The following is a 26,315-nucleotide window of genomic DNA, read 5'->3' on the forward strand; positions in this document are numbered from 1 at the left end:
CCCCCCCCCCCCCCCGCCCAAGCCCCCAGGCTCTTAGTAGACAGGGCAGGGTCAGATTGCTCTCTGTCTCTAGCACTCACGGGAGTTTTAAGTCCGTGTTGAAGTCACAAAATCATAAAATCTCAGGAAAGAGCCTCAATATCATTACGTACATAGTCCTTCCTAAGTATTGACAAGGTATTTGACTTGCTTTATCTCACTGTACTATGAGCAGGTCAGTGCTAGCCTAATCCTCATTTTCAGATGTGACACTGAGGCTCAGAGAGGTTAAGTGTCTTGCTCAAGGTCACATAGCTCAAAGATGGTGGACTGGAACCCAGGTCTGTCCAGCTTCCTGGCCAGATCATCTTCCCACAGGATGTGATGAGGGTCTTCAGCAGCCCCCATCTTACTGGGGCCCTGGCCCCACTCACATGCTTCTCCACGGCCTGCAGGCTCCACTCTTCACTGTCACTCAGCTGGCCACAGTGCACCTGAAGGAATGAGAGACGGGGGCCAGCTGTGACCTCCCCAGCCTCCTGTCCCCGCCAGAGTGCCCTCTCCATGCCCAGCACACACCTGTCCCCACCAACACATACACACTCCGGTCTGCACGCCTCAATGATAAGCCTGCCCTTCTGACCAAGCAGAGAGCACCAGGAAAATCCCTTCCTCCAGGAAGCCTTCTAAGGCTAATACAAAGAAATAGAAATTTTCTGATCTCTGCCTTTTCAGACACTGTCCCATCAACAGCACAATCCGGGTGTCTAGTGAGGGAAGGGGAGGGTGACCTTGGACCCCTTTCCATCTCCCAGCCCAGGGAGCCCTTTAGGCCCTGAATATGGAATCAGTGGTATTAGCCTCAGCTTCCAGCTCCATCCTTCCAACTCCATCAGAGTTGGGGTTTGAGCCACCCCTGAACCTGCTATAAGGGAGAGGTTCAACATTTATGATGCATCTGCTGTGCCTAAAGGATGGGGGAATGAATGAATGGAGAGCTGAAGTGCTTGCCTTACACGTGTGTGATTCTCACCAGCCCAGCAGGCAAACTTCCACCCTGCGCATGAACCAAGGCCTGGAAAGGTTGCACTGCCTTGCCCATGGTCACACAGCAGAGTCCGGGACAGCACCAACCACTCTCAACCCTTGTCTGCCCACACTTTCCCCTCTCCGGATCCCCTCTCAGCCCTCCCACACCTCAACCTCCATCATCCTGTCCCTCTCCAACTTCCCCGTGTCAGTCAATCACGAGGAATACCCTTAGCCCACCTTCTACACTCTTCCCCCACCCCTGCTTGCATGCTTGGTAAGAAAAATGCGCGAGCGAGAGGGAGGGGTGGCAGCCTGGGAGCCCACTGCAGGCCCTGCCAGCCAGGCTCCCCACCTGCGTCACCAGCTTCCTGTGCCTACTCGGGGGCTGCTCACCACCTGCAGGGCTCCCCACAGTGTCTGCACTGGGGTCCCTCCTTTATACTCCCTCCCCACGCAGCAGCCCCCGCCCGCCTCTGCTCTAGGTCCCCTGCCTGGAGCAGATGGAGAGGAGGAGCCCAGCAGGTTCTCAGAAAGCTCACAGTCTGGCTGGGGCAGGATGGAGTGGGGGATGCAATTGGTGGGGTGCAGAACCTCATACCTGAGGAAGTAGGAGAGGGCAGACTGTGTGGATGGGAACCTAAGGGTTGGGGGGGCTCAGAGGGGGAGGGCATCGGGGAGGCTTCGAGAACTGGCACCGAAGTATGGGGCGGAAGAGAGGGGACGCTGCAAGCAGGGGTGTCATGGCAGGGCTGGCTAGTAGGTGGCATGGGGCTAGGAGGACCAGGGCGGGGGTAGGATCCACGGTGCCACAGGGGGAAGAATCTTGAGTACAAGGCGAAGGGATTGGACTGTAGCTTAATCGTACTGGGGATCCACAGCAGACGTTAGCATCTGTGGACCAAAGATGGTGCTGAAGGCTAAGCTCTGGGCATAGTGCCGCCATCCATGACTCCCACAGGACGGGGGGCGGGTGGGTGGTGGTGGTTGAAAGAGGCTGGGGGCTGGTTCATTTGTGTTGGCTTCCATAAACATGTTGATATTTTACTGGTAGTAGATGGGGGAGGTTATCCTTCTTGATCCTTCCACCTGGACCCATCTCTCAGGAAAAGGAAAGATTGGGGCCCTTCTAGGGCTGTGGGGACAACCAGTTCCTGGGTTGGCGATACAGCCTGGTGCCAACAGAGAGCTGGGAGACTGCATGAGAGCTTCAGAAGGCCAGAGACAAGGAGATCCTCCTGTACCCACTGGACCCCCCCCCCAGCGCATGCTCCTGGGATGCCTCAGCCCATCCCCACCCACCATGTGCACAAGCCCACATACACTCTCCTGCAAACCCTCAGAACCGCCCCTACGCTCACTTTGCCATGGAGATGCTCTGGCGTGTGCACACGCAGCGTCTAGTCCCAGACTCCAAGGCAGCCACACGCCCACACTCACGGCATATACACCACCCATATGCGCACTTTCTACCTGTACGCGGGGTACTTGTGTTCACGCACACACTCCTGCCCCCCACACGCAAACATGCAATCACCAGCACTCACGCATGGCTTTCTGCTCACCCACAGGAACACAGACTTGCAGCCCGCTCTTGCTAATCAGGGAGTGTGTCTGGGGCCCAGTGGGAACACTCAGTAGTGGGCACTGGTGCTGTAGAGAAGGTTGAAAGCCCAGCCCGGCCCTCACCCCTCACTGTCACCAAGCTCGACATGGCTAATTGCATGAACACGTCACGCTCGTGTAAGGAGCTGGTGTGGCTGACACAGCCGGGGGGAAGAACGGGCACAAATCACGCATCAAATGCCAGAGACCATGGGCCGCCCACTCCTGGGACTTATTATCCCCGAACTGAAGAACAGAGCTGAAGACTCTTTGCGCAAGAACAATCTGCAATCAAGGCACCTTGAGCGGCAGGCCGCAGAGGCCCAGCCCTCCGCCACGCAGCCCTGCACCTGGCGGGCAGATTCCTCAGAGAGCCCTCCACTGACCGCAGCTCCGTCAGGCCCCAACGCTCCTTGCAGGGCTCCCTGTTTCCTTGCCAGCACTTGCTATCGTTTGCAATTCTACCCTCATCTCACTCACTCGTTTGATGCTGTCTCCCGAGCCCTCCAGACCGCGTGGTCTGTGAAGGCCGGGGTCAGTCACGGCGTTGTTTCCAGCACCTAGCACACCGTGCCTGGCCATGCCCCACAAGCAGGCCTTCAGCTGCTGGATGGGGCCGAGGATGGACGGACAAATGGAAGGGTGGATAAAGGGATACCCAGAGCAGAGACTCAGAGAGAGGAATGGGGCTTGTGGAGGGTGGAGCCGGTGAGTCAGCCCTCCCCAAATATCTGCCCTGCGGCACCCCTCCTTTACCCTTTGTACCCTCTGCCCTCAGGATCTGGTTGCAGCTGGGAGGTCGGGGCGGCCTGTGCCGTCTCTGCAAGCGTGTGAGATCCAGCTGGGCAGGGTCTCTCTGATGTGTATGTATCGGGGAGAGGGGTGTCCCGGGGAAGTATATTTCTACCTGAGGCACAGGCTTGGAGGAGAGGCAGACTGTGAATAATTCAAGTACCTTTCAAGAGCTCTTAAAAAAAAAAAAAAAAAAAAAGGAGCTGCCCAGGGTCTTTGAGGAGGTGGGCATCGAGTTGTTGGGAACTTCCGGCAGCCAGAGCCCCAGGGGGCATCTTGCTCAGCAGCGTGCACCCCACAGCCCAGCCTCACCGGGATCACTCCTTTCAACCACCCTTCTCCCCACCCTTCTTGCCTCACGCTGTTCACTCCACCTAGAATATCCTTTCCCTTCTTCTCTGCCTGTCGACCTCCTACCTGTGCCCCAAAGCCCCACTCAAATGCTGCCTCCACTGTGAGGCACCCTTGGTGCTCCAGCCTCCGCCACCAGAGCACCTGCTAGCAGCATTTATTTCATTTGGCCAGTGGTAGTCTGAGGCTGTGCTGGCCTTCCCCCAGGTGGAGCTTCTAGAAGGCACAAATGGGTCTCACTCCTCCCTCTGCCCCAGCGCCCAGCCTGGATGCCCAGAGCAGGGTTTGCTAGCCTGCGCTAAATTGAAGTAACGGCAGCCCCCTCGGCCTCAGCAGCACTCGACACACATATACACACAGGCCTTTCTCCCATCCCTCCTAGGTGAAGGTGGAAACCTGGCCTCCTGTCCCAACCTGAGCCCAGGTGAGCAGGCGTCATGCGGGCAGGACGAACAAACTCCAAAAGTCCCCCTCTTGCTGGAGTTGCTTCCCTCCTGACCCAGCCCTCATGGCCCCACCCCAGGAAATCCTTCTCAGGAACCTGGCACCCCCAGACTCTTCTCCCTTAACAGAGGTGGGCAACCGAGTTACCACCTCCCACTGCCCACCTCTGCACATGGCCCCTAGCCCTGGTCCTCTTCCAAGCCACCAGCTCTGGCACAGATTGGGACCAAGAGAGGGAGGGAAGCCGTGCTGGGAACTCAGTGCCAACAGCAGATCCGTCCCCTGCGGGAACAGAAGCTGGGGGTGGGGGAGCAGCTTGCGGGAGAAACCAAGGGGCCGGCGGCTCCCTCAGTCAGGCAGATGGGGCGCCGAGGAGACCAAGCCAAGCACTCCTTCCTTCCTCTCCTCTCCCCTCCTCTCCCCGCGGCCGCCCCCCACTCCCACGGCCCTCCCCCGCCAGCAGCTCCGGAAAGGTCAGGCGCCTCAGAAACCTTTAATTCTGGTTTAATGAGCTCGGGAGGAGTCCCACGGGCGCACGAGGACCCCCTCTTCATCTGTCTGCCCCCGGGTCTGCGCCTTATTGAGTTTGTGGCTGCCTTGGTGAAGCAGATCCCCAATAATGGCCATTTGGGGGCGCCAACCCTCGGTTCCTAGGACAGGACAATGATTTTGAATGCCCACCTCCATCTGGGAGAAGAGCCTGAAAGAGCGGCTGAACCAGCCCCAATAGGGCTCAGCCAAGCCCGGCCGGTGGAGCAGAAAGCCGGTGAGCTCCGCCAGGGGGCAGCAGAGGGCAGGGGGCGCCCCGGCCTGGGTTCCCTACCTGCCTGCCCCGCCCCCACCCCCTCCCCGCTCCCGGCAGCGCATCCCCTCCTTGCAGCTGAAGCCCCTTCCCTTCCATCCCCCCCTCCAGGAAGGCCGCCCATCGGCACCAGCCTCCACCGTGGAGCTGGATGCTTTCCCAGGCCGCCCCTCCCGGTGGGCCTCCTCTCATGCTCCTGAGCTCCAGCCACGGGAATCTGACTGGCCTTCCCACACTATTTGTCTGCGCCATGTCCATGCATCCTTCCTCAGTGTCTCTCGGGCCTTCTGTGGACACAGCCCCCTGCCCCTCAGCCAGTGGGGAGGATGCAGAAGAGGAAGCAAGGTCGGGGTTGCACCGACAGCTCCGATGGGGCTGAGAGTGGAGCTTATACATGTCTGACCATTGCTGACTGGGCCGATGACTTCGTCCTGACCATTCAAGGTAGGGCGGAGGGCTGGGGTGTGGGAGAAGCCCAGAGTCCTCCCAGACCCCCATTTTCCCCACTCCAGCCCAGCTTGCTGCTCTACACACACACACACACACACACACACACACACACAGACACACACACACCAGACAGGCTCCATCCGCTGTTCCTCCCTGTTCCTCCCTGTTCCTCTCTCCCCCGTCCCACCCCACACTGTTCTTACCAAGATGACGGCTGCCACAGCCCCAGCCTCCTTGTCCACCAGCGGCATGACCAGCACTGAGGGGGAGAGGGCAATGAGGTGGTCCTGCGGGGCCAATGAGGCTCAGAGATACAAAGCCAAGCCCCAGGGAGGGAGACAAAGACACAGACAGAGAGGCTGGCACAGAGACGCAGAGAGACCCAGAGACCCAGAGAGATGGGGGGTCCTGAGGCAGCAACAGAACAACCACACAGCAATGTCCCTCATGGAAGGAAGCCCCCTCACTTCACAACTCTTCTGTGAGCCCCCCCCCAGCAACCCTGAGAGGGTAAGAGGCAGGGAAGGCTGAGCACCCCTATTTTATAGATTGGGAAACTGAGGTCCAGAAAGGGGAAGTGACTTGCCCAAGATCACACAGCAAGTCAGGTCTCCTGACTCCCAGTCTTGTGCACTTTCCACATCGAGACAGAGGACAGAGACCTGGAGAGACTGAGACACGAGGCGGAGAGACATGGCGGACAGGGGGTGTGGAGAGGAAGAGAAAGAAAAACAGAGACAGTGACAGAGAGAGCATGACAACAACACAGCCCATCTAGCAACAGACACAAGCGCACGGTCACTGCAGCCATTGGCCACTGAGCCTTCGCGTGTGCCAGGCCCTTAACATGCCTTATCTCATTTGCTCCTCCTCAAAACACCCCCTCAAGGTAGGTTCTCTCATCCCCATTTTACAGATCAGGAAACTGAGGCTCAGAGAGGTTAGTAGCACAATAGAGAATTAGATGGAGGGATTGCTGGAGACGCAGAGCAAGAGAAAGAAGGAGACAGAGATGAAGACAGGGAGAGAAGACAGATGTGATCTAGGGAGCAGGGGCACAGTCCCTCCCTGTCCCTGCCCAGTTCCCAGCCCTTACCTTGGGTGTCAGGAGCCAGTGGAGCCACCAGCCTGGCCAAGGGCTTCCCCGGCAGGTCTGCGGGGCCCAGTCCGCTGCAGCCCAGCCGCTTCCGGGAGACCACAGCTTCTCTGAAAAGAAGATGCCATCCCACCTCTCAGTCCCTGGGGCAAAAAGCAGCAGGCCCCGACCTGGGGACACACAGCAGGCTAGACCCGCACATCTGCAAGGATCTAGACAATTTGACCTGCTGTAGGGTGGCCATGAGGAGGACAGAAATAAAAGAGATGGGGACCCTGACACACCTTGTAGAGGGGCAGGCAGCCACAGTCTGGCCTCTGGTGCCCCTTGCTGGTACCCTGGGGCCCAGCGCAGGTCCCCCAGAGCAAGTAAAGGGCTCAGAGCTAGGCTGCCTACGTTAAATCCTGCTGTGGCTACTACTTGACCTGGGCAAGTGACCTACTTCCCTGAGCCTCCCAGGGCGAAAGAGTGTGGAGGAGAGTAGAATCCTAACCATCTCCATCCTCAGAAAGCCATTCTATACACCTGAAACTAGTGTAAATACTGCATGTTAACTATACTTCAATTAAAAGAAAAAAGAAAAAGAAAACATTCAGAGCAACTTGCAGTTCTTAGCACAGGAGGACTGCAGAGGTGATTGTCATAACTAAAGTTTATCCTACGTTCCCTACGTGCCATGCACAGTCCAAGCAATGCATGTAGATTAACTCGGAATTCCCAACAATCCATGAATTCAGTATTATCATCATTTCCATTTTCAGGTGGAGGTTAAGAACCTATCCAAGGTCCCATGGCTAATAAGTGGCAGAGTCGGGATTTGAACCCAGGCAGTTGGCACCAGAGCCCATAGTCTTAACTAGTGTGCTCGAACCTTCCTAAAGACCTGAGGGGGTGTGAGCTTCCAACAGGATTGGTATGAATGGGTATAGGTGTGATGGAGGGGTGGGAGGGCAGGTGGTGTAGGAAGAATGAGTTTCTATCTGCCCTCACCACACATACTACCCTTCCCCTGGCCTCTAGCTCTTCCTGCTTAATTAAGTGCTTGATTTTTCGCAAACTGTCCCTCCCCGATGATTAATTGTCCTGGGTTCCTCATCCCTCACGCTGCCTCCACTTAATTGTGTTTGTAGGAACTGCCTGGCCTGAAGAGGAGAGAAGCGTGGGGGGCTGGGACGCCAGGGTGTGCATGTGAGGTCACTAAGGGGAGCCAAGCAAAGGCCAGATATCGAAAAGAGAGGGGGTGGCCTGCAAGTCTCCTGATCACGAGGTCACAGCCTCTGGAGAAATCGAAGACAGAGAGGCTGGGCATCTTGGTAAGGGTCATGCAGCATCTAAACTGGATGCACTCACTCCTGGCCTCTTGATTCAGAATCTACAAGAACCAGTGGTGTCTCCTGCCTTCCAGCCCTCACACCCCAGACCATTGGGCTCCCGGAGTGCTAGGTTCCGGCTCTGCGCTCTCCAACTGTGCCAATCATCCCAGGAAGGCATAGGAATCCAGGGCGGCAGGAGGGCAATGCAGCCACGTTTCCTGATGACTAAACTGCTAAAGACTGGGCTTCCTGGAGGCAGGGGCCCGCTTGGTGACTCGCAGCCAAACCCCCTCTTGTTGAACCCACCCAGCCACTCGGCTTGCTGCGGGCTCGTTCCTGGGCAACCACAAGGTGGCGCTGGTCCCTATGTTGCTGGTCGGTAAGTGCTGCGGCTTAGTCCTACTGACCCCTCACTCCCCGTTTCCCCCCCTGCCGCACCCCCTGCTCTGACAAGAGGCTGCCTTGGCCTGGGGCTCGCCCCCCTCTCCACCCAGGGAGCCTGACAAAGGAGTCTGCCCTCAGCTTTTCTTCTCTTCTACACAAAACTCCCTCCTCTGTGCTCATGGCCTCATAAATCTCCAGCCCCCACTCTCATGAACTCCAGACCCGAGACACCCAAAGGCCTCCTGGAAGCCTGGATGTCCCTGACGTTGTCCAAGCACCCAGTCCCAACCTGAACTTGTTCTCTCCACCACACAGAGTGGCACAACCACCCACCGGGTCCCTTGTAGCCTGCCCACAAACTGTACTAGCTGCCTCCCTCTTCCTCGCCTCCCCCATCCAATGGGTGAATCACCTCCCATGCATCTCACAACTGTCCCACACGGAATTAGTGTCAGAGAAGGCTTCCTGGAGGAGGCATGCTGAGTTGGGTCTTAAAGAACATGCAGAGGTTATCAAGGCAGACAGGAAGGGATGTGCAAGCAGGGGGAACTGCATGTGTTGAGGCTCAGAGGAGAGAAAGAATGTGTGTCTGCTAGCTGGCCTGACTGCAAGGAGGTTAGTGTGGCTGGACAGCAGAGAGTAAGGCTGGAGAGGGCCCTGAGGAGCTGGGCATTATCCTGAGGACAGAGGGAGCCCCAAGACGGACTTGAGTAGGGGAAACTGAGGGTCAGGTTTGTTTTCAGCCTGATCGGGTCAGCTGCTGGGTAAAACTCTCACTAGAGAGGGAGCATCTGAGAGACTGGAAACATCCTGGCAGTGAGGGCGTCTAGGCTCAGTGGTCCCCAGACAGCAGAGGAGAAGCCGGGCTGGACATATCAACCTTGACTGAGCCCAGATCTCTCACAGAGCACTGGGGCCTCCAAGGGGACTCTGCAACCTGCCCAACCCACAGTCCCGGGCAGGTCTGTGCTGGGCCATGCTCACCCCAGCCCATGCCCATGCAAGCCCTTTTCTTCTGCTGCCACCCTTCCCAGAACTGTCGCCTCCTGGAGGTTTTAAAGACACCCACAGACCGTAAGGGGAAGGGAAATGCCCAGGCTGAGTCACCCCAACCCAGATAGGGGTGGGGGCTTTGTCTGCACTCACACCCCAGTGGTTCCTCCCTCAACTGAGGACCCTCTGCCCTGCCTCATCTCCCCTCCTGTCTCCTCCGTCTTCCTACCCCAGCTGCCGGGCTGATGGTGGGGGGTGAGGGGACTCCACGCCCAGGGGCCAGCTGTCCAGGTTGAAGGCTAATGATGCAGCCCTGGTGCCTGGGTGGTCATGGCTGCCCCAGTGACGATAAAGACAGATGGGCACAGAGTGGGGAGAGGAACGGGCGTGGACTTTATGACGGTTCCATCCCTTTAACAATTATTTGTTTAGTGGCAAGGGTAGAGAAAAAGGCTCTCTGTTGGGAGGGTCAATGGCCTGGAAAGAGCTGAGTGCCCAGGCCCCCTTCCACTCCTCTGAGCCCCTTCTTTGGTGAGGCCCATCCCCTTTATTGAGCACCCCACCCCCCCCCACCTCCCAGGGCCTCAAGGTGGCTCTGACTTTTCATCTCCCTGGGAGACAAATTATGATTCAGGCCAGGACCTGGACCCTCCTCTCCCCTTCCCTCTGCCAGAATGTGAGACTCCAGAGGTGGGAACAGACTATTCCCTGTGTCCCTTGACACAAATCAGAGGAACACACTGATTCTGCAGTGAAAGAGGACAGGTCAGCTCTGAGGAAGAAATTTCTCAAGGTTGGGACCTGGGACCCCCAGATGGCAGCAGAGGGAGACAAGCAGCTTTGCTGCTGTGGGCGGTGGTGTCCCCATCGCAGCTAAAAGGCCCCAGAATTCACCGCACCCAGCAGCGGGTAATGAGAGGCTTCAAGATGGCAGGAGACGCAGTGAGAAGAGGAAGGCAGCAGGGCTGGGGACTGAAATAGGCTGGGAAATTGAGGGGGCACCAACATGAGGGAGACGAAGATTTCAGGAGGGCCCTCCTGCAGGCAGCCTTCCAGGAGGCTCTCCCCTCCAGCCCCTAGAATTCAGAGCTGGACCAGCCCTCACACACTGCAGTGTTCCATCTTAACTGTCTCCCAGGAGCGGGCAGAGGCTCAGAGCAATCCCGTGGCCTGGGGGTCGCAGCCACGCCCTCCTGGATCCCAGGTCTCCTGACTCCCAGCCCACAGTTCTTCTTGTGGAAAGACCCATCCCTGAGGGAGGCCACCAAGGCCCAGACACCTTTTCTGGAAGCTGGATCCTCCTTAGTGCTGGGGAATCTATGGGGCAGACCTCCTAGAGCGCCTCCAGCTGGGCCGTCGGGGATGAGGGAAATGTGGCGGGTTGTGATGGAGTGCACAGGGAAGGACTCTGCTCGGGAGAAGAGGGCGTGAGCCCGCATGAGGGGGTAGCGAACCCAAAACACATTGTGGGGATGAACCTAGGTACCTGTGAGCCCACAGAGGGGAGGGGGCAGTGGCAGGAGGGGCCTCCCCATCCCCCCTGGACTGTCTGCCCTGCTGCCGTCACACCACACTGAGTCTGTCCTCTTCCTCTGGGCCTTATCTGTCTTTATGACCTACCTCTATTCACACCTGCTGCTGTTTCCCAGCCCTGGCAGCCCTCCAGGGTTTCCTGGAGCCAGGCCGCCTCCACTGGGCACAGCCAGAGCCTCAGGTCCCACCTTAGCCTGAGGCAGCTGCCCCCGTCTCCCGCTGGGGCCAGAATCACAGAGGTCACCAGTGGAAAGACCCAGCCTCGCCCATTTTATAGAAAAAGCCTAAAGCCAGAAGGGAAGTAATTTTCTCAAGGTTACCCCAATGAGTGAATTGGGACTTGGGGGTGGAGGGCAACTAGCAACCACTGAGCTCAGACTTGGGCCGGACACTGGGCGGAGCACTGGGCATCCATGATCTCATCGCATCAAAAGACAGGTGCTACTGTTATCTCTGTTCTAGGGAGAAGAAAACAGGCTTGGAAGTGGACACAGGGAGGCAGGGAGGGGGCCGGGCTAGACTCCAGGCCTACCTGACTCCCATTCCAGTGCTCTTCCTAGCTGGGTCTTAGCCCTGGCCTTGGAGGTGGACTCAGCACCAGACATGGGGGTGGAGGGTGTGGCAGAGCACAGACTGCAGAAGAGAGAACTGACCTAAACCTTCACCCCTAATCCTCGCTGGCCTGAATGAGCTTTGATCTCTGTGTCCCCTGGGACACGGGCTGCCTCACGCCTCTTGCCCCTTGCTAGCCTCTTCCTGGGATTTCTGAGCCCCTTGCCCCTTGCTAGCCTCTTCCTGGGATTTCTGAGCCCCTTGCCCCTTGCTAGCTTCTTCCTGGGATTTCTGAGCCCCGTCTCCCAGTAGGCACTCACCTCTCCATCTCCGCTGAACTCTGGGCTAATTGCATTGGAACATTCACTTTTAATTGCCTTCCCNNTTCCCCCCCCCCCCGCCCCCCGTTTCTTTTCCTTCTTTTCCGAAAGCTTTACTGAATCTGAAGGGGGGAGGCGGTGGTTGGGGGATCCTGAGAGGTGCAGATGATCTGAGACCTCTCCAAGATGCCTGGACCGCAGACACCCTCACCCACCCTTCCTCACAGCAGAAAGCCTCAGGGGAGCATTCGTGGGCTCAGAAGGGGCAGCGCGAACACAGCGGGATGCCCCCCTCCCATCTCTGAGCCCCTGGTGGTCCTGCTCCCTCTCCCGGGAAGGCCTTCCCAGGCCACTTGAAGGAAACTTCCTGGATGGAGCAAGCTCCTATGAAACAAAGCTCTTAGCGGTAGGGCTGCTGGCTCCGAGGAGGAAAGGGGATATTCTAAGCATTTTTTTCCTGAAGATTCCGAAGACCTGCCAGCCTTATCTGCCGTCTTACAGATGGGACAGTAGAAGCCAGAGGTGGGCACAGCTGGGCTTGGTTCACACAGCCCTTGAGGGAAGAAGCTGTCAGGAGTTGCTAAGTGTCACCTGCCACCCATCCCCGAGGGGAACCAAGTGAGAGAACAGGAAGGATGAAGGCTCTGTGTTGCTGGAGAGGCACCGCCCCTCCCATGCGGAAGGGCTGGGAGAGGCCAGCGTCCAGGAATCCAGGGTCCCAAGTGCCGGGAGGGGCCTCCAGACCACGAGCACCCCCAGCGCCGGGACCTCTGGCAGCCCCAAAGCAATTCTTTCCACGAGGTCTGTGAAAGGAGAGTGTCTTGCCAGCCTCAGCTGACCGAAAAAGCCATATTCCCGGACGATTTGGCCTGTTGGAAAAGCCCCCCCCTGGGAGTGACTAGTAACACCCCCACTGGTGCCCGCGCAGCCCTCGGCTCCGGACCGAGGGCTCCCTGGGCCCACAGTGGCCCTACAGTGCTGAGTAGGCAGTGACCATGTCCTCTGTGGCCTGACCTCCTTTGGACCAGCACTCCTGCCTGTCAACACTTTCTCATCTGACGAGTTCCACTTCCCCTGACTGTCCCCTGAATGGCCAGGAGCCAGGAGACCTCGTCCCAGGCCTGGCTCTGTCTCACACCAGGTATGTGGCCTTGGACACGTCTCATGATGGAAGATAAGGAGGCTGAATTCAATAGGCTCAGAAGTATCAGGGGACCATAGAGTATGAGCCCCGTGTGCCTAAAGTCAGGGATTCCAACATTCCACCCTGACAAAAACAAAACCGGACACTTAGCATTTCTAATGGATGCAGTTTTAAGTGCTTTACCTGTGTTAAGCGCATTTAATCCTTGCAACAACCCTCTGAGATAAGTAACTATCATTATTGCCATTTACAAACAAGAACCCTGAGGCCCAGAGAGGTTGAGTACCTTGCCCTGTGTTACACAGCTAGCAAAAGGGAAGTGGGATTTAAACCCAGGCAATCGGGCTCAGAACCCACAGCAGGACCCCGTTTCTGATCTCCCCGCTCTCAGACACGGGGTTGACACCATATGCTCCCACAGGTCCAGCATTCAGTGATTCGGTGAGAACCTCCCAGGCAGTTCTCAGAGCCTGCTGGCGGTCTAATGATGAACTGTAGCCTCGACCTTCTGAGACTGGACTCTGAGGGGGGTGCAGCAATTTAGAAGAGCTCTCTAGGTTTCTAGAAGAAAACTTACCAGTGCGCACTTTCCCCGTGCTGTCCACTGCCCCAACACAACACGGGAAAAGACATTGCTTCTCCCCTCTATGGGGGGCCAGTGACCCAGCCAAGGAACCCCAGTTGGCAGGGAAGCTGAGGTCAAGATCAGATGGGGAAAGTCAGACCGGATGACTTTGGAAGGTCCCCCAGGCCTGAGATCCTTGACTGTAGGAGACGCAATGGGGTACAAAATGGCTCACCGGACTTTCCCCTCCTGGGGCAGCTCGTGGGGGGGGTCCTCACACACCAGCCGGGACTCCCCATCCAGCAGGTAGGTGTAGACAGTCTCCTAGGACAGAAGGCACTCGTGAGATACTGCGGAGAGCCCTTCCAGCTGCCCTGTCCCAGCGCTGGCGTGGGCTCACGCGTCTGTTTGTTTTCACTCCCAGGGTGATTCTAACTTGCAGTCAGGGTGGAAAAACTCCTTTATGAACTTACACGTCACCCTCTCCTCTTGGAGGGGTTCTGGGCAGCCATGAGCCACCCTGCTGGCTTTCCCTATCACCCCAAATCTGAAGTGCTAGGGAGAGAGTCTAAAGGGCTCAGATTTGCAGACAAATCCCACCCACCACCCACCCCAAGATAGTTCCCTGCTGTGACTCCAGCCTCAGCAAACCATAACAGAGTGGCCGTTCGGGGCTGTATGGCAGGAGGGGCTCAGAATGCCCTGGAAGCTTCCCCCCTACCTCAGAAACACAAACAATTCTACAAGAAACCACATACTGTGACTCAAGCCAGAAGGACTTCCTGGAGGAAGTGACCCTAAAGCTGTAACTGCAGTGAAAATTAGACACATTTGGGGAATGGGTGAGGCATGGAAGAATGGCTTCTGGGCCTGCGCCGAGTCATAGATAAGCAGTGTAAAGAGCACAGAGCATTTATGGAACTGGCAGTGGAGGCAGAGGGCACAGGAGGTGGCCTTGGGGTCAGCAGGGCCTAGAAACAGAGCTGGGGGGAGGCTGCTGTGAGCGCTGAGAGATAGGAGCAGGTGTGCATTTTGGAATGATCGCTCCCTAGAGTGAGATCAAAGCTCTATCCAAAGCTTGTCAAGTCTTCAGCTTGTCAATGTGCCTTCCCCAAGGGCCCAGAGCCGTCTTGGCCTTGGCTCCAGGCCATGTCTCGGCAGAAGAGGTTGCCCTCAGTGACCCATGGGTGAAAAGCCACATCCCCTCCAAGCAGGACTGGCTACCCGAGGGATCCATAACCAACTGCCTTCAGCACAGCCTCAGTGAGTGCCCCACGGTCAGCGCTGCCCAGCAGATGCCGTGCCCCACCTGGGGGCACCCACATGCCCAACTAAGTATCCTGAGGGACACCGTTTTCTTGGGAGGGGGAGGGAGGGCCCTCCTCTCTGCTGATGCTATCAGGGATGGCTTCTGGAGGAGGTGACACTGGAGCTGGGTGTTGAAGGCCCACCCACAGTAAGTGTGGCTTTAAGTGTGGAATCCAGTTGAAGCCGTTGCCCTTCGGCCACTGTGAGTGTCCATAGTCCCGCCAGCCACTCTTGTTGTCTTTGGCTGTCCCCACCCTCCCAGCCCCAGGAATTGTTCCAGTCCTACTTGCAGAGACCCTGAGCCAGTTCATTGGTGGTGTGGGCTGGGGTTGATAGGGCCTGAGGGGAGTGAGGGGGCAGGCACAGGCCAGTCCCGGAGGACCCTGTCCTTCAGGAGAAGGGTCTCGGCTGGTGGGGAGTTCAGGGATGGAGAAATCAGTGGGAGGGAGGCCTTCCTCATCTGTATGCTGCCTCCTTCTGGTCCTCCAGTCCTTGCAGCAGCCTGGGAGGGGCCTGAGGGAGCTGGCCCAAAGAGGTTAGGAGACCCCCCAGCACCCAGGGTCACACGGAGACCCTGGCGGTGGCAGAGAGAGAGGCGCTACACGGGGAGTGGGGAGGCAGGGAGGACAGATCCTCATCACTTCCGGATGTCCCTCTGCTTCCCACCCCCTCACTCTCAGCCCTCCGGGTTAAAATTAGCTGAGTTTACTGGAGAGAAGGAGGGAACCATCGCAGACACATCAGCACCATCTGCATTCGGGGCTGCCTGCCACAATGGCTGCTGATGAGGGAGCCAGGTGCTGGCGGCTCTCCTCACTGAGGGGGCGAATGGAGACCCTCCCCCGTTGCCCCGCCCTCCCCCCTCCCTGGGGGCGGGACCCGTGCCTCCGGCTCCCTCTCTTCTCTGGGGCAGAGCAGGTCTCCCATCTCCCCCCCACCACCACCTCCTGGGTGCAGACTGGAACCCTCCCATTCCCCACTCTGACTTCCCGGGGACAGACACCTCCCATCTCCCTCCCCCCTCCACCTCCAACTCCCCAGGGGCAGAGAAGACTCTCCCATCTCCCCTCCCTTCTGGGGGGAGGCAGAGCAGACCCTCCCATCTCCCCTCCCTTCTCAGGGGGCAGGCACTCTCATCTCCTCACCCCTCCCTAGGGGCAGAGCAGGCCCTTCCCATCAACCCTCCGCCCACTCCCTGGGGGCAGGCTAGACCCTCTTATTCTCTGGGGGCACAGAAGACCTCCCATCTCTCCCCACTCCCTATGGGCAGTTGAGACCTCTCATCTCACTCACCCCTCGCTGGGGGCAGATGACACCTCTCATGTCCCCACTAGGGGAAGTGGGTTGGGGGAGGAGGAACCCCTCCAGGAGAGGGGGTGTTCTGAGACCCTCCCTGCAATTAAACCACAGCTCCCCAGTCAGGGCTCCCTTAGCTCGCACAGGTCTCTCGGATGAGTGAAGATAGACATGTCCCACTGTCCCAGGAACCTGATTGCCTGGACTACAGCTGTCTTCCAAGCCCCCAGCTCTGGGGGTACAATTAATCCAGTGCAGGGCATCTATACTGGCACAACCACAACCACCAGGCACCCTGCCTATGAAGACCTAACTAGTCACCTCCTCCTTACCCTTCCCGGGGTAGCCTCAATGGCCAGAGGGGCCCAGGGCAGCCTTGCAGATGCTGACCTGCTAACCTCTCCACCCCCTCCTTTCCAGATGTTTCTCCACCCCAGGCCAGATGTTGCCTCAGTCCCATCCTTCTCTGGGAGGATTTATTTTTGGGCGCCAACACACCACCCACTTCCTACCAATTTCACGCTCAATAAAGCTCACTCATTAGCCCTCCTCCTGGGCTCTGAACTTCTAGAAGGTTTGAGAAGGCAGAGCTGAGGGGAGAGAATGGGGATGCTTAGGTGCCAAGCCCCATTTGTCCCTGTCATGCTGTGTGACCTTGGGTGAGGCTCCCCCCCTCTCTGGGCCTCTGGAGGTTCATTAATCAAGCAGATTCAGATACAGTGGACTTGCAGGGGTGGGGGTGGGTGAGGGGCGTCACATTTTGGCAGAGGCTGCCCTTAGCTGGTGTCTGGAGTAGGCAAGAGGAGATTCCAGGCTATGGGGACCCAGTTGAGGCATCTCCTCCTCCAGGAAGTCTTCTGTGCTCCTTCAGTGGGTTCAGACGCCCCCCCCCCCCAGGCTGACAGCTGAGACGGTGCTGCTTCAGGCCTCAGGGTCAGTTTGCTCATCCTCCTGCCTAAGGTGTGAGTAGTGGCCAACGAAGCCAGGTTGAAGAATGGCCTGGGGCAGATCACGAGGGGCACAGTCCCCTCACCAAGGCACTCTGGGCCCAGACAACCAAGGGGGCCGGTTGACCATGGGCCCAAGCACCTGCTCCCAGTCTGCAATCATCCATGGTGCTGGGATAGGTCAGAGAGAAGCCTAAAGATTTCTAGAGGTCATCTTGTCCAGCCTCCTATCTCCAGGCAGGACACTTCACCTTTACACAGACACATTCAACAAAGCTGTGCGTCTCGCTCCAGCACCTCCTGGACTTGGCATCAAGGAAGTTCTTCTGCATGTCTACCCTCAACCTCTTCTGCTACATATTCCAAAGCCCACCTGACTCCACTATGTTCTAGCTATTATCCTAGGGGAATCCTTTCCATTATTCAAGACATGATCTTTCCAATGAAGCTCTAAGTCCACTTCTGTCTCTGACATTCCAGAATTCCTGTGTAAGTTCACTCTTTGGGACTTAGCTTCAGTCCTTCTCTTTCGGGACACCCTCTCAGAACACTTACCCAAACCCTTCGCTTCCCCATGAGAGTCCTCTGGGCGGGGACCCTGCCTCTTCCTTCTTTCTCAACTCTATTTGAGTTGGTGAGGTACAGCAAGGAGCTGGGCAAAGGTTTGTGGGGTGGGGGAAACATGGGGCAAGGCACCTACCACTTTGGGGAGCACGGCCGAAAGGGCTTCCTTGACAGCCCTCTGGAAGCCTGCAATGTGGATGACGGAGCCAAGGCTCAGCAAAGCATCCTGGAAGAGAGGAAAGGGCAGTGAGAGTTCTTTCCAGTCAGGCCAGGGCAGACCCATCTGCCCAGGAAGCTAGGAGCACAAACTCCCCACTTAAACCAGAGCCCAAGATTCTCAGACACATGAATCCCAAGATCTTAAAATCTCAGAATCCAACAAGTATAAGGCCCCAGTGTGTCCAGGTCCACTCCTTAGTGATGGGGAAAGGGGGCTCCGAGAAGGGTCAGGGGCTTAGCAAAGTGCTCACAGTAACTCAAGAGATCAAGTCCAGATTAGTACTCAGGTGTCTTGTCCTTTAGCCAAGGACAACTCTGGCACAGTAGGGAAAGCACAGTGTTCCATATTACAACAAAGTAAAATAAGCAAACAAACAAAACAAAAACCCAATTTGAATCCTGTATTGGGAGTAGCAAGTGTCCAAGGGGTGTAATAAGCCCACAAGGTGGGAGAAACACAGTTGGGCCAGCCCCTGACAAGATAGAAGAGGAAGGAGAAGTCAGCCTTGACTGCCTCACAGCCTTCCCATCCCAGGAACAGGCCTTGTCCTTGGAGAGCCGGAACAGAGACAAAAAAGGTCCATGCTTCTCACTCTATTAACTTGGCTGAGCCGCAGGGATCAAAAAGAAAGGTAATGGAACAGGGGATCCAGGGCCAAGGCAGGCTCATGACTCATACTGTCCACTCAGCCATGCCCTCCCCACTAGCCCTTGAAGTTCTTTTCTGTGGATGGCCAGGTCTGTGTTCAAAAAGCAGAATGATTAACTGTAGGAGGAAGGAGACATGGCTTGGCCCCCATTCACATAAAAATGTTGTGAGGTTGAGGGTCTTAGTGAACCACAAGCTCCGCATGAGCCCATAGTGTATGTGTGGCTGGTCATAAATTAAAATGCTGAAACTGCAGGCCATATTATTAAAGATCTGTTAACCCGAATAGGGAAGATGACAGTTTCTCCACTTCTCCAGGCAGATTAGATCATCCCCAGGGCATTGTATCCCAAGTAAGGACAAGATGAGACTCGTTCACAGATGACCCATGTAAGGAGGAAACTAGAAACCAAGTCCTGCATGTGGCTGAGACTGGAGAACCTGGGGATGCCCAGTCGACAGCAGAGCAGACCCATGGGTTTCCACCTTTGACTCCAATCTCTCGGGCTCTTCTGAGCAACGGGACAGGACTCTGTGGCCCCAGGGACAACCTGGAGACCCATAAGTTTGAAGGAGGCTGGCCATGGCCCAGTGGGATGAAGGACCTTTTCTAGGCAGAGCCACGCCACATAGGCAGAGGCCACCAGGAAAGAGGGAGGAGGTGAGCTGCCTATCCCTAAGGGTGGGCAAGAACAGACTCAGAGCCCATTTTTCAGAGAGAGCACCGAGGGGAGTCCTGCGCTGGGGTCCAGGAGAAGCCTGGGGTCCAGGCTTTAGCTACTGCTTTCGGCCATGCGTCTTCTTGGCTTCGGTCTTGCCCCTCATTCCCACTGCCACCAAGTCCAGTGTTCCCAGGAGTGGGCGGCAGCGGCGGACCTCCCCCCCCAACACTCACTTGCCATTGCTCTCCCCACACCCCAGCTCCCTCCGGCCCCTCCCACTGCTCAAGGATGAGGACACATTTTGGTCGCAGAGATATGTCTCTGCCCTTGGACATCAGAAGCTGCTGATTCCAAACATTAGAATCCCCCCATTGGATTGTCCTTCAACCCTTAGGCACTCTTCATCACAGTTCACACACCCCCAGTGCCACCTACACGGGGCCACACAGCCGCAGAGCTCCACCTCTCCCGGAAGCGCCCCGCACGCCTGTGCACACCCTCCAGGAGCACACACAGGTTCACACAGGCGCAGCCATTTCCTTCTGGACTCACAGGGCCGGGGCTCAGGGATCCGTCCTTTACTGGAATTGGCGGGTGCCTGTCTGGCCTTTGTTCAGATTGGTCAGCTTTCTGCGACTTTTCAGACTAAGGAAGGTGGAAGGTGGGGACGGGGGACAGCTGTGCAGACAGTATACACGTAGGCTACTGTGGCCTTTTGAGGTCAGTTCTGCAGACTAAAAGGGGAGAAAGAGCTCACGTCCCAGATAATCCCCAAATTAAGTCTGCCAAGCCAGGCTCCTCAGGCCGAGGCTCCCAGGTCAGGGCCTCCGAAGTTGGTGCTGGTTTGGGCCTGTTCCTAAAGGGTTGGGGGGTAGACAAGCTGAGTCCTGGGGTTCTCGGCCTCTGGAGGAGTCTGCGGTGTGTCTGCTGTGAAAGTTGGAGAAGAGGGGCCGAGGTGATGGAGTGAAGAGTGGGGAGGCTTGGGGCAGTGAAGTCTCCTCATCTGACGGATGAGGAGACCGAGATTCAAAGAGAAGCAATGTCCCATTTATGGTCAGCCAGCACGTCAGGCAGAGCGGGTCAGCCGCCCATGTCTCTGCATCTCCCGCCCCAGTCTGCCTCCAGCTCCCTCCTGGGGGAGGGGGGGCTGAGAGAGGAGAGTCTGTCCTTTGTTCCGATTGGTGGGCTCCTCTACCTGCCCTTTACTTGGATTGGGGGATGCTCTGACCTGTCCTTTACTGGAATTGGTGGGCACCTGTCTGGCCTTTGTTTAGATTGGTCAGCTTTCTGTGACTTTTCAGACTAAGGGCAGGATGAAGGTGGGGAAGGGGGACAGGGAAGGAAACTTGAGGAGAGTTGGGGCAGCAGCGGCAGAAAGGGGCTTTGCAGGCTTGGCCAGAGCGGACTGGAAGCAGACGTGGCCGATGACGCCCGAGGCTCTCTGCCTGGCATCCTTCTGTCCATCCCCCTCCTGGCCCAGCCCTGCCCCAACTGCCCCAGGAGTGGGGGTGTGGGGTGCGGGACTGCACACTCTCATCCCTGGCTCTCAGAGGGGCCTTCAAGCCTTGTTCAAATGCCACCTCCTCTCGGAACCTTCCTCAGATCTCAAAGCGACTTCACCTCTACTGCATCAGCTGGGGAAGAAAATAGCTCTGATCCCAAAGCCCATGGTGTGGGGGCTCAGAGAGCAGCATGGCTGCCTCCGTGAAGGGAGGAGAGAATCGGTGGGAGCAGCTGAGAATGCACGTGTCTCTGTCCAACATACATGCACACGCCCTCACACAAACGTGCACGCACACAGAAACACAATCGTACATGCAATGCACACACACAAATACATATTTAGGCATGAGTACACACACACACACACAGCCCAGGCTCAGAGTGGAGTGAAGGAGGTCACATTTCCTGCCCTCTCTGGTTTTTTTGAACAAACATTAGTATAAATATCAACATAACAACCAGGCAATTTCCCAGACCCCAGGGGAGAATGTGTGGTGTGTAGAAAAGAGCAGCAATTTCCAGGCCTGTCCCAGACTGACTACAGAAATTCTGTGACCTTAGCAGGCTCCTTTCCTCTTCTGGGTCTCAGTTTCCTCGTTAGTAAAAATGGGTCCTTCCAGCTCTGCAACAGATAGTCCTATGGTTCTGTGGTTTAATTCAAGGAGGAGGGCTGGCTGGCTGGCTGGAGACTTCCTGCTTTCGCTGGCTCCCTACCTGCCGCTCTGTGGGTGGAGAGAGGGCCAGTCAGCACCGTCCACAGGGCCACCCCCAGCCTAGTTCTTCACTCCAGGTACCAAGAAAGGGGAGTCTGTTAGGAGTCAGGGCTCCTCTGGAGCCAGTCCTGTGGCTAGATCAGCATTTCTGCACTTTTTTGGGGAGGGGAAGGGTCTAGACTAAATTACTTCTAACTCCTTCCTAATGCCTAGGATTATATGAAGCCAGAGACCTTGGCCTTAGTTCTTCTGATGCTACCTGTGCAGGGACTGACGCCCAGCTTGAGGGTCAGGGTCACTGTCACAAGCTGCTCTCCTGTCTTGTCTTCATGAGTCTCTGTGTCTTTTCCCACCTTTTCAAACCCTCCTATTGCTCTCCCATTGCCTGGAACCTAGAGCCCACCCCTCCCTTTCTGGAAGGAAGCCTCGCAGTGCCCCTGTTGGTGGCCTAGAAGAACGTAATAACATCAAACCCAATGGTCAAGTCCCTCCCAAGACTCAAGCTGTATTACTGGGACTGGTCATATGGTCATCCAACTCTGCTTGTGCTAGGTCTCCTGTGTGGCCTGGGGGTCTCTCTGTGGGCCTTGGTGTCCCCTTCTCTGAAGCATGGGCATCCTTCAAGATCTCCAGGGTCTTGGAGCCCCTCTCTGCCTCTTCCCTTCCCTCTGAGCTGTGTGTCCCTCTCAGGACCTGTCCCTCCCAACCTCTCCAAGTGGATCTCTCCTCTCTCCATGCCTTCCTTAGTTGACGTCCATCTCTGTCACAGGCTGCTTTCCTGTCATGTCTCCATGTGTCTCAATGTCTTTTCCCACCCCAAATCCCTAGTCGTCTCAGCTGGCTTCTTTCCCATCTCTCTCCTGCACACTCCGGCCCCCACCCACTCCGATCTCTCCTGTCCACTCCTCCCCCCAACCTCTAGGCAGTCCTCTTGAGAACTCGGGGAGAAAGCACCTGACCCAAGATGGCTACCCACAGAATGGAGGAACCCAGGAGGACAGCCATGTTGGGAGAAATTGGGGGTGCCAGGACAGATGCCATCTACACTTTTCTGCTTCCTGCCCCCTGTTTGGTGATCAATATACAGTCTCTTATCTCCCTGGAGAATGGGGGCCCTTCTAGGGCAAAGGAGAACTTATCCATTTCTGCGCCCAGCACCAAGAAGCCGAGCTTCTGTGTCAGGGTGACCAACAGAGCTCCCCTAAAGGAAGCCTCCTGGGGGCTCCGAGCATGGAAGCCCCCTTTGGCTGGGCCTCAGAATCTGGCCTGAGCTCCGACACCCCAACCTCCCTCTGTGGCTCCTCACAGCCCTCACAGCATGGCCAGCCCTGCAGAGTCAAGCGATGATGGCAAGGAAGAACAAGAGCCAGCCCCTCCTCCCTCCCCAGCTCCCACCCCTGCCTGCCACCTCCCCAAGGAGCTGCCTCTAACAGACAGGCACCCTTAGCTACTCGGAGGAGAGCTACCCGTGAGCGCTAGACCGTGCCCTACCAGACCTCCCCTCAACAAGCCTGAACTGTACCAGCAGCACGAGAATAGAGAAAAGAGGCTTGGTGATCCTTGGGAGGCGTGATCTGAAGCAACAGGCAGGACAGGGACCCAGGCCACAGGTGGACTGGCGCAAATGTCAGAGCCTGGCTTGAGTGGGCCGTCAGGCTTGGGGGAGGGGCGGTACCTTTCTCAAACACCTACTGTGTGCTAGAGAGGGCCACCAGTGGCTCTCAACCATCTGTGCCCGCCAGCATCCCCTGGAGAGTTGGCTAACATCCAGTTTGCTGGCCTCACCCCCAGAGTTTCTGATACAGGACATCTGGGATGAGGCCACGAATTGCCATTTCCAACACATTCAGCGCTGCTGCTGCTGCTGCTGCTGGCCCAGGGACCACACTCTGAGACCCAGGGGCCTACCCCACCTCCAATCGTCCTGCGATCCCTGGGACGATTGTTTTGTCTTGCTTTACTGCTGAAGGGTTGGCACACACCATTATATTAGTTTCGGGTTACAACACGGCGATTCGGCAATTATATACCTTACAAAACGCTCATCGAGATAAGCGCAGTCACCATCTGTCACCTTCTACCTTAGTACAATATTATGGGCGGTGCCTGCTTTGATCACCCCGTTTGATAGGCGGGGAGAGGAAGGGGCGGGGCCTTGCTCAGGTGAGACCCGCCCATCCTCTGAGGGCAGTCTGAGTGGCTCACGCCGCGTCTGCCTCTTGAGAGGAGCGCCTCACGGAAGGTCCCGAAGGAGGGGAGAAGCGGGGCTGCTGGAAGGAGAGAGTGAGGTGGGACAGAGGGGTGACGTGGACAAGGGCCACCTGGAGCTCAGGAGCCCAGCCCTAAAGGAAAGGCCTGCCCTTCCCCGTCCTCCTCCGCCCTCCGCCCCTCTCATCCCCATCCCCTCTCCTCTCTCCGGTAGTCCTCCTCCCCTCCCCTCCCCCACCCTTCCCCCTCCCTCCTCCCGCCCTTCGCAGACTCCGGCTTCAGTTGTTACTCCAACAGGGCCGCGTCTCCAGCCTCTGAGTCACACTGGAGACACGTGCACTGTAGAATACACCTGAGCCCAGTCCTGGCGCCCGCCCCGCCCCGTGGGTACCCCGCCTCCCCGCCCCGTGGGTACTTCACCTCCCGGATGAGCTCGGCCCCCAGACTGTGGCTCTTCCCCTCCCATATGCCCGACCAGATCCTCCAGGCCCCTCACCCTTTCTAAGCCAGACTCAGCTTCTACTCCAGATCCTGCCTCCTCTAACACGCCCTCCAATTGTCCCAGGCCCCCCTGGATCCCTCGGGGGCTGGGTTTGGGGATGGATGAAGGATAGAAGGAAGGAAAGAGTTGGGGAGAGAAAGTAGGCTTGTGTGAACAGTCAGCTCTCTGGGGGCCTGACTCCCTCCCTAGAACCTCTCAGTCCCTAGCACAGGGTCTGAGGTCAGGAAAGGAGGGGATAAGGGAACAGCCAGAGCGGGCAGAGGGAGGGAGGCAAAAGCTGAGTGTGCAGAGGGGAAGATGGCCCTGGGAGGCGGACTCAGACCAAGGGGAGCCAGGACAGGCAGGCTCCCGGCTTCCCCACCTTCAACTGCCTCATCCACATGGCAGGGTCCATAGTGACCTCCATCCTCATGGCCCACATTCTCCTCGATGCCACAGCCTTCTTCCCGAGCACATCACCAGTGTCCCCCTCATCATAGCTGTCCCAGTCATTCTGATCACCTGGGGCCTCTCCATCCTCGACTCCTGGCACAGCGAGGGAGTCACCAGGAAGCAGATGTAACTCACTGAGAGTCAGTCATATGCCATAAGAGAGAAGTCTGAGAAGGAGGAAGGGGTGAGCTCCCTGTCCCCAAGGATGTGCTAACAAGAATGGGGGCAATGGGGAAAGGCCTTGGTGAGCCTGGTTGGTCTCCAGCTCTGGGCTCCCTGACCTTAAATGTCTTCAAACCTTTCTCAGCCTCACCCCTCACACAGTCTTCATGATGGGTTGGGAGCTGGGCAAAGCAAATCCAGGAGCCTCTGAAAGGCCGACACAGTGGCCTGAGAAGAGGATGGAGAGGAGCGACCTGCTGGGCCAGTGTCAGAAAATTTCTGTCTCTCAGGAAATAATGACCAAAGGAACAACTGGATACATGAATGAAAGAACAAACCAATGAAGGAATGAATGAGTGACCAACCTCCCTTCTCTGGGTCTCCCTCCAGGAACTTTTCCTTGTTGCTTCCTTTCCCAGGCAGATCTGAGCCTCCCCCTGGCACTCACAGTCCTCTGCTCCCCCCACCAGGGCATGGCATGCACCGATGCATTGCCACTAGTTCCCATCCGGGTCTCCCATCAGACCGGGAGCTCTTAGAAGCCAGAGGGTGTGTCCTGTTCATCCCCAGGTCTCCTGCTTCATCCAGCCCATCACTGGTGTCAGGAGATATTAGCTGAGCTATAAAATGATCAGATGGACTCTTGAGCACCCAGAGTGTTGGGCTGTGAGGGGTACATTCCATCACCGAGTAGATGGGAGAACCCCATGACCTCTGGAGGCTCCCAGCCCGCCAAGACAGCTGAGACTCTCAAAGTTTCCCAGGTCTGGCACAGTGACTGTCTTCGAGAAGGAGCCTGAGGAACGAGGGTGCCTTGTGCTGAGAGCATTTGGAAGCCTTTCCAAGGCAACTCCATGGGCCAGAGGGTCCTTCAAGGCTTCAGGATCAGCTCCCAGAACAGAAGGGGCTGGGGACAACATGTCAGGATGGAGGGGCTCTTCCCCGAGAGAAGCACTATCACTATCACCTTCTTTCATGACTGATGTCACCTCCTCCAGGCAGCCTTCCTGGGTGGGTCACCTGTCTGCCTCCCAGGCCTCCTTAAAATTCTGGCAGGACCAGTATCAAGAGGGCCCTAGGCCTCATGGAGCCTAACCCCCAGCTTGATGGGGGTAGCTTACGGCCAGGGGAAGCAGGCAAGGACTTGCCCAGAGCCTCACCTGGAGTCAAGAGGCCCACGCTCCAGCTCAGGGCACTTCAAAACACACTGGGCTCCCTCCCTTCTGAGCACTGTTTGCCTTTGGGTCCCCTCCAATTCCCTGCTTTGGCCAGGGGATGGGCTGAGCCCCTCTCAGATGTGGGGTGGGGCTGGGTGTCTTCCTCCAGGCCAGGCGCAGGGCTTCTCATCTCTCTTTCTGTGCCAGACACAGTGCTCAGAGTGGGAGGTGAATGCTGGATGGCACCAGCCTGGCACAGGGTTAGTGTGGGCCTACAGGCGGCAGGGAAGAAGGGCTGACCTGGAGGTACTGGTGGGGGTGGAGGGAGACCCTGGTAGAGCCTGTCTTCTGGGACAAGTCAGAGAGCAGGGCACAAAGCAGCTGCCACCGCCATCAAGGCCTGCCTCCGGGCTCTCCCTGACTCTGTCCTAAGCTCTTCCCTGCCTCTCAGCCTCCCCAGGCTCTCTGTGTCTGTCCCTCTTACTGTCTGTCTGTTCTCTGGTATGTGTTTCTCCCACAGTCTCACTGCTGGTCCCATGACTGTATTTGGCTCAATCTTCAGGGCCTGGCCCTTCCCAGCTGTTCCCCAGATCCCAAGACGGCTGCGGGGGGGGGGGGGGGGGGGGGGGGGGGGGGGGGGG

At 57.2% G+C, this 26,315-nt stretch overlaps 1 protein-coding gene across 3 annotated transcripts in view; it reads right to left on the bottom strand.

Annotated features, from left to right (window-relative positions):
- The window catches only part of PDE2A (phosphodiesterase 2A), a 92,355-nt gene that overhangs the window by 14,369 nt on the left and 51,671 nt on the right, over positions 1 to 26,315 (bottom strand). For all 3 annotated transcript variants that reach the window (XM_040630813.1, XM_040630811.1, XM_040630812.1), the window contains 5 exons: positions 17,604 to 17,693; positions 13,588 to 13,676; positions 6,549 to 6,658; positions 5,656 to 5,711; positions 414 to 473 (listed from right to left, as the gene is read on the bottom strand). In XM_040630813.1, the coding sequence (XP_040486747.1) occupies positions 414 to 473; positions 5,656 to 5,711; positions 6,549 to 6,658; positions 13,588 to 13,676; positions 17,604 to 17,693 (405 nt within the window). The remainder of the gene's footprint in view (positions 1 to 413; positions 474 to 5,655; positions 5,712 to 6,548; positions 6,659 to 13,587; positions 13,677 to 17,603; positions 17,694 to 26,315) is intronic.

Source organism: Ursus maritimus, unplaced genomic scaffold (assembly GCF_017311325.1).
Source record: "Ursus maritimus isolate PB19 unplaced genomic scaffold, ASM1731132v1 scaffold_16, whole genome shotgun sequence".
Classification (NCBI taxonomy): domain Eukaryota; kingdom Metazoa; phylum Chordata; class Mammalia; order Carnivora; family Ursidae; genus Ursus; species Ursus maritimus.